At 45.3% G+C, this 8,537-nt stretch overlaps 1 protein-coding gene across 1 annotated transcript in view; it reads left to right on the top strand.

The window, feature by feature from the left end:
- The first annotated feature begins 2,857 nt into the window (after positions 1-2,857).
- The window catches only part of SLIT1 (slit guidance ligand 1), a 539,732-nt gene continuing 534,052 nt past the window's right edge, over positions 2,858-8,537 (top strand). Inside the window, exon 1 of the mRNA XM_077455662.1 lies at positions 2,858-3,287. Coding sequence (XP_077311788.1) covers positions 3,088-3,287 — 200 coding nt within the window. The 5' untranslated portion in view covers positions 2,858-3,087. The remainder of the gene's footprint in view (positions 3,288-8,537) is intronic.

Genomic DNA, 8,537 nt, shown 5'->3' on the forward strand with positions numbered 1-8,537 from the left:
AATTACACCCTGCAAGGCAAAGGCCTAATGAGCTAGTATGCATAGCATACTAGCTCATTATGAATTACTTACCTGAGATCGAAGCCCCGGCATCGGCCCTCGTGAGTCTCCTCCGATGCCGCCATCTGTCCTGGAGTGACTTCCGGGTATTGCGGCTCCGGCACTGTGACTGGCCGGAGCCGCGATGACGTCACTCCCGCGCATGCGCACTGGTGCCGCCACTAACGGCATGATCGCCATTAGCTCCTAGACCTTTTAGGTTTGGGAGATATTTCTTGCACCTACAGGTGAGCCTTAATCTAGGGTTACCTGTAGGTTAAAGTGGTTGTAATGGGTTTGCAACCACTTTAACCCTCATGTATTTTATTGTATTGTAACTTTATTGTCTCCCTTTTATATTGTATAGCACTGCGTACACTGTCTGTGCTATAATCCTGTATAGCAGGGCTCGGCAACCCCCGACCCACGGGCCGCACCCGGCCCGCCACCGCTAGATGTTCAGCCCATCAGTATTGGGGGGTACAGAGGACACTGTGGTGGGGACAGAGGACACTACAGTGGAGGGAGGTGCAGGGGACTGAGGACACTATTGAGGGTACAGAGGACACTGTGGAGGGGACAGAGGACACTATAGGGGGGTGCAGGGGACTGAGGACACTATTGGGGGGTACAGAGGACACTGTAGAGGGGACAGAGGACACTATGGGGGGTGCAGGGGACTGAGGACACTATTGGGGGGTACAGCAGACACTGTGCTGGGGATAGAGGACACTATGGGGGGTGAAGGGGACGGAGGACACTATTGGGGGGGAGGTACAGAGGACACTGTGGTGGGGACAGAGGACACTACATTGGGGGGTGCAGGGGACTGAGGACACTATTGGGGGGTACAGAGGACACTGTGGTGGGGACAGAGGACACTGCAGTTGAAGGGGGGGTGCAAGGGACTGAGGACACTATTGGGAGGTACAGAGGACACTGTGGTGGGGACAAAGGACACTGCAGTTGGGGGAGGTGCAGGGGACTGAGGACACTATTGGGGGTACAGAGGACACTGTGGAGGGGACAGAGGACACTATGGGGGGTGCAGGGGACTGAGGACACTATTGGGGGGTACAGCGAACACTGTGCTGGGGATAGAGGACACTATGGGGGGTGAAGGGGACGGAGGACACTATTGGGGGAGTGGTACAGAGGACATGGTGGTGGGGACAGAGGACACTACATTGGGGGGTGTAGGGGACTGAGGACACTATTGGGGGGTACAGAGGACACTGTGGCGGGGACAGAGGACACTGCAGTTGAAGGGGGGGTGCAGGGGACTAAGGACACTATTGGGAGGTACAGAGGACACTGTGGTGGGGACAGAGGACACTACATTGGGGTGTGCAGGGGACTGAGGACACTATTGGGGGGTACAGAGGACACTCTGGTGGGGACAGAGGACACTGCAGTTGGGGGGGATGCAGGGGACTGAGGACACTATTGGGAGGTACAGAGGACACTGTGGTGTAAAATTCGGTTGTATTTTCCCTCTTGGGAACCAAAGGTGCTGATTATCGGATGCGCTGTGCCTGGCTGCTCTCTATTATAGTCCTGGCGAGGAATGTCCTGTGCCTGGCTGCCCTCTATTATAGTCTTGGCGAGGAATGTCCTGTGCCTGGCTGCCCTCTATTATAGTCTTGGCGAGGAATGTCCTGTGCCTGGCTGCCCTCTATTATAGTCTTGGCGAGGAATGTCCTGTGTCTGGCTGCCCTCTACTATAGTCCTGGCGAGGAATGTCCTGTGCCTGGCTTCCCTCTATTATAGTCCTGGCGAGGAATGTCCTGTGCCTGGCTTCCCTCTATTATAGTCTTGGCGAGGAATGTCCTGTGTCTGGCTGCCCTCTATTATAGTCTTGGCGAGGAATGTCCTGTGTCTGGCTGCCCTCTATTATAGTCTTGGCGAGGAATGTCCTGTGCCTGGCTTCCCTCTATTATAGTCTTGGCGAGGAATGTCCTGTGTCTGGCTGCCCTCTATTATAGTCTTGGCGAGGAATGTCCTGTGTCTGGCTGCCCTCTATTATAGTCTTGGCGAGGAATGTCCTGTGCCTGGCTGCCCTCTATTATAGTCTTGGCGAGGAATGTCCTGTGCCTGGCTGCCCTCTATTATAGTCTTGGCGAGGAATGTCCTGTGCCTGGCTGCCCTCTATTATAGTCCTGGCGAGGAATGTCCTGTGTCTGGCTGCCCTCTATTATAGTCTTGGCGAGGAATGTCCTGTGCCTTGCTTCCCTCTATTGTAGTCCCCTGTGTGGAATGTGATGTACCTGGCTGCTCTGCTTCCACACCTCTCAACATTTTGAGATGGGAACGAGGGACACCTACTAGCAAATGTATGCAGGCACAGGACACGCCCCCTGCCACACCCACTTAAAGGAGAATTAACCAAAAAAAGTTTAATGAAATCCAGAAGTTTTTTTTTTTATTATCACTACTATTCCTTAATATTGGCTTTTATAATGTACAAATGCGGCAATTTAGAAATCAGATGGAAGGTTTAGCTCTGGGAAACACTTTTTGAAAGAAGAAAGTGCATTTTATATACATCTATATAGAGCAACATGAGGGACAAATGAGAAGGAAGGAGGGACAGAGGGACAAATCAGGGACAGTTGGATCTCTGTGCTACTATTATAGAGGTGATGTGGGACGCGTTGTGCCTGGCTGCTCTGTATTATAGTCCCGGTGTGGGGATGCGCTGCTCCAGGCTGCCCCCTGTCGGTGAAGGTCGGTGATGATGATGGGGGTGGGGGGGAGGAGGGGGAGGGGCGGGGTCTCCCATTGATGGATGATCGCTCCGCTCTCTCTTCTCTCATTCTGCTGGAAGCGGACAGACGGAGAGGATCTGTATCCCTGCTATATACCTCCTGTATACCTCCTCCTGTATACCTCCTCTTGTATACCCCCTGTATACCCCCTGTATACTCCCCGTGCACCCCTCTCCGGGGATCGGACCCCCGGCACACACATTGTTCTATCGGATTGTCGGATCTCCTGGACTCGGTGGATCTCTGATGATTTAAAGGACCCATCCGCTCCGCAGACAGCATGGCCCCCCGAAGACCCCCCACCTCCCCCCTCCGAGGATACCCCACCCTCCCCCTCTTGCTCCTGGCATGGAGCGGCCTCTGCCGGGTGTTTGCCAATGGGTGCCCGGCGCAGTGTACCTGCAGCGGCACCACCGTGGACTGCCATGGACTGGGGGTCAGGATGGTCCCCAAAAACATCCCCAGGAGCACCGAGAGACTGTAAGTACCCCCACACCCCATATATAAGACTGTAAGTACCCCCTATGTATAAAACTGTAAGTACCCCCTTCTATAAGACTGTAAGTACCCCCCATGTATAAAACTGTAAGTACCCCCTTTCTATAAGACGGTAAGTACCCCCATATATAAAACTGTAAGTACCCCCCATATATAAAATTGTAAATACCCCCCTTCTATAAGACTGTAAGTACCCCCCATATATAAAACTGTATGTACCACCCTTCTATAAGACTGTAAGTACCCCCCTATATAAAACTGTAAGTACCCCCCTATAAGACTGTACGTACCCCCATGTATAAAACTGTAAGTACCCCCATATATAAAACTGTAAGTACCCCCTTCTATAAGACTGTAAGTACCCCCCATATATAAGACTGTAAGTACCCCCTTCTATAAGATTGTAAGTACCCCCATATATAAAACTGTAAGTACCCCCTTCTATAAGACTGTAAGTACCCCCCATATATAAAACTGTAAGTACCCCCTTCTATAAGACTGTAAGTACCCCCCATATATAAAACTGTAAGTACCCCCCTTCTATAAGACTGTAAGTACCCCCCATATATAAAACTGTAAGTACCCACTTCTATAAAACTGTAAGTACCCCCATATATAAAACTGTAAGTACCCCCCTTCTATAAGACTGTAAGTACCCCCCATATATAAAACTGTAAGTACCCCCCTTCTATAAGACTGTAAGTACCCCCCATATATAAAACTGTAAGTACCCCCTTCTATAAGACTGTAAGTACCCCCCCATATATAAAACTGTAAGTACCCACTTCTATAAAACTGTAAGTACCCCCATATATAAAACTGTAAGTACCCCCTTCTATAAGACTGTAAGTACCCCCCATATATAAAACTGTAAGTACCCCCCTTCTATAAGACTGTAAGTACCCCCCATATATAAAACTGTAAGTACCCCCCTTCTATAAGACTGTAAGTACCCCCCATATATAACACTGTAAGTACCCCCCCCCCCTCTATAAAACTGTTATCAACTTCCACTATTTATTTATGATATATAATATAGTTTAATTTAGTCAGCTGTCTGCACATCACAGCTAAAATATCTTCATCAACTTTCATCTTTTATTCAATATGTTCTGCAAAGTATCTGCAAATCACAGCTGACCCTCCCCTCCCCCCCCCCCCCCCCCCATCATCATTATTATTAATAGGCAATGGCCATCAAATGATCTCCAAATCACAGCCAAGACCCCCCCCCCCCCCCCCCCCCCATCATCAACTTTCATCATTATTAATAGGCAGTGGCAACCACATCATCTCCAAATCACAGCCAATACCATACCCCCCCCCCATCATCAACTTTCATCACTATTTAATATGTCCAGCATCTGCAAATACCAGTTAACCCCCCCCCCCCCCCCCAACCCCCATCATCAACTTTCCCTATTTAATAAATCTCTCCAGCAGAGGATCAGTATAGTATAAGAGCTGAACCCCCCATTATCAACTTTCATCATTTATTAAATATGTTCCAGCAAAGGCTCTGAAAATCACAGCTACCCCCCCCCCCCCCCCATCATCATCTCTCATTTATTTAGAACATCCAGTAGGTCATCTGTCCATACCAGCTAAACCCACACTATCAACTCTCATAATTTGTTTAGAACGTCCAACAAAATATAATGTAAAATGCAGCTAAAATCCCATCATCAACTTTCACTATTTATTGCATCTCTCCAGCAAAGTATCTTTAAAACAACAGCCCAACCCCCATCATCAACTTTTATCATGAATAAGAAATGCCCTCCAAAGCATCAGCAAATAACAGCTAAAACAGCATTATCAACTTTCACCATTTTATTGAATCTCTCCAGCAGAGTATCAGCAAATAACAGCTACCCCCCCCCCCCCTTCATCATCATCAACTTTCACCATTTATTGAATCTCTCCAGCAGAGTATCAGCAAATAACAGCTACCCCCCCCCCCTTCATCATCATCAACTTTCACTATTTATTGAATCTCTCCAGCAGAGTATCAGCAAATAACAGCTACCCCCCCCCCCCCCCCTTCATCATCATCAACTTTCACTATTTATTACAACTGTCCAGTAAACTATTTGTAAATAACAGACAAGTCAACATTATCAACTTTCACTATTTATTGCATCTCTCCAGCAAAGTATCTTTAAAATAACAGCCCAACCCCCATCATCAACCTTCACCATTTATTTAGAATGTCCAGTGAAGCTGTCTGTGAATAACAGATAACACGTCTTCATCAACTGTCACTATTTATGGCATGTCCCCAGCAGAGTATCTGTAAATACCAGCAATACCCGCACCGTCAACTTTCGTATATTATTATTTCATCTGTCCAGCAAAGTGTCAGTATATAACATTCAGGCCGGTCTTGTCAACTTTCACTGTTTCATCTGTCAGGCAAAGTGACTGCAGAACGTCTAAAGCCGCGTTATCACCTTTCATAATTCTTTAGGAGAGCAAAGTATCTGTAAACACGCTATCAGCTTTCACCATTGATTTCTTATCAAGCCTCACTATTTATAATGTGCAGCAAACTATCTGTAGCCCCCGTGATCAACTTTCATAATTGACTTCGTCTGTCCAGCAAAGTGTCTGTCATTTCCAGCTAAACCCCCATTATCAACTTTCACTCTTAAGTCTGTCCAGCAAAGTATCTGTCATTTCCAGCTAAACCCCCATTATCAACTTTCACTCTTACGTCTGTCCAGCAAAGTATCTGTAAATATCAGCGAAAACCTGTGCTATCAACTCTCACAATTTATTTAGTCTCTCCGGCAAACTCTCGGCCAGTAACAGCGACTCCGGCGCAGCGACTGGAGAACATTCTGGGGGGAAGTATGGAAGTTCTGCAGGCCGGGGGGAGGGGGAGGGGGACAGCGTCATCTCTGTACAACAATCTGCATTGTATTCCTCTGCAGTGTGTATTAATCATGAAGGATACTTTACAATGTTATGTAAATAGAATATCATGTGAGAATCGCCCCACTAATATTATCTGCGGGTTTAAAAAAATATAGGAAGCGATCCAATATGGCGTCTGCGACGCATTTCTGGCGCTGTGTATTATTCAAAAAGTATAAATGTAGACTTTGTTACAATTTTCGGTACATAGTATAATAGAATATTCTTTAGCAAAGTACAAAAACGACCCCACTGATATCTGCGGGGGGTTAAATAATATAGGTGGCGATCCAATATGGCGCCTGCGACACATTTCTGTTGGCGTGTATTATTAAAAATGTATACTTTGTTACAATTTTCGGTACATAGTATTATAGAATATTCTTTAGCAAAGTACAAAAACTGCTCCACTGATATCTGTGAGGTTAAATAATATAGGCGACGATCCAATATGGCGTGTGCGACGCATTTCTGGCGCCGTGTATTATTCAAAAAGTATAAATGTAGATTTTGGTACAATTTTCGGTACATGGTATAATAGAATATTCTTTAGCAAAGTACAAAAACGACCTCACTGATACCTGCGGGGGGTTAAATAATATAGGTGGCGATCCAATATGGCGTCTGCGACACATTTCTGGCGGCGTGCATTATTTGTAAAATGTGAGCTTTAGAATCAAAAACACTTTGGGGAATGTATGGAAGTTCTGCAGGCCGGGGGGGGGGAGGGGGAGGACAGCGTCATCTCTATACAACGATCTGCAATGTCTTCTTCTGCAATGTGTATCAATTATGAAGGATACTTTGTTACAATGTTATGCAAATAGAATATTATGTAAGAATCTCCCCACTAATATTATTTGCAGGCTAAAATATGCAGGAGGTGGTCCAATATGGCGTCTGCGACACATTTCTGGTGGCGTGTATTATTCAAAAAGTATAAATGTAGACTTTGTTTAAATTTTCTGTACATAGTATAATAGAATATTCTTAAGCAAAGTACAAAAACAACCCCACTGATATCTGCGGCTGGGTTAAATAATATAGGAGGCGATCCAATATGGCGTGTGCGACGCATTTCTGGCGCTCTGTGTTATTCAAAAAGTATAAATGTAGACTTTGTTACAATTTTAGGTACATGGTATAATAGAATATTCTTTAGCAAAGTACAAAAACTGCTCCATTGATATGTGCGAGGTTAAATAATATTGGCGGCGATCCAATATGGTGTCTGCGACACATTTCTGGCGGCGTGCATTATTAAAAAATTATAAATGTAGACTTTGTTACAATTTTTGGTACATAGTATAAGAGAATATTCTTTAGCAAAGTACAAAAACTACCCCACTGATATCTGTGGGGGGTTAAATAATATAGGTGGCGATCCAATATGGCGTCTGCGACACATTTCTGTTGGCGTGTATTATTAAAAATGTAGACTTTGTTACAATTTTCGGTACATAGTATAATAGAATATTCTTTAGCAAAGTACAAAAACTGCTCCACTGATATCTGTGAGGTTGAATAATATGGGTGGCGATCCAATATGGTGTCTGCGACGCATTTCTGGCGCCGTGTATTATTCAAAAAGTATAAATGTAGATTTTGGTACAATTTTCGGTACATAGTATAATAGAATATTCTTTAGCAAAGTACAAAAACGACCTCACTGATACCTGCGGGGGGTTAAATAATATAGGTGGCGATCCAATATGGCGTCTGCGACACATTTCTGGCGGCGTGCATTATTTGTAAAATGTGAGCTTTAGAATCAAAAACACTTTGGGGAATGTATGGAAGTTCTGCAGGCCGGGGGGGGAGGGGGAGGACAGCGTCATTTCTATACAACGATCTGCAATGTATTCTGCAATGTGTATCAATTATGAAGGAAACTTTGTTACAATGTTATGTAAATAGAATATTATGTAAGAATCTCCCCACTAATATTATCTGCAGGCTAAAATATGCAGGAGGTGATCCAATATGGTGTCTGCAACGCATTTCTGGCGGCGTGTATTATTCAAAAAGTATAAATGTAGACTTTGTTACAATTTTAGGTGCATAGTATAATAGAATATTCCTTAGCAAAGTACAAAAACTACCCCACTGATATCTGCGGGGGGTTAAATAATATAGGCGGCGATCCAATATGGCGTCTGCGACACATTTCTGGCGGCGTGTATTATTTGTAAAATGTAAGCTTTAAAATCAAAAACACTTTGGGGAATGTATGGAAGTTCTGCAGGTCGGGGGGAGGGGGAGGACAGCGTCATCTCTATACAACGATCTGCAATGTATTCTGCAATGTGTATC

Source organism: Lithobates pipiens, unplaced genomic scaffold (assembly GCF_037356315.1).
Source record: "Lithobates pipiens isolate NorthernLeopardFrog02 unplaced genomic scaffold, aLitPip1_a1.2 Scaffold_25, whole genome shotgun sequence".
Lineage (NCBI taxonomy): Eukaryota > Metazoa > Chordata > Amphibia > Anura > Ranidae > Lithobates > Lithobates pipiens.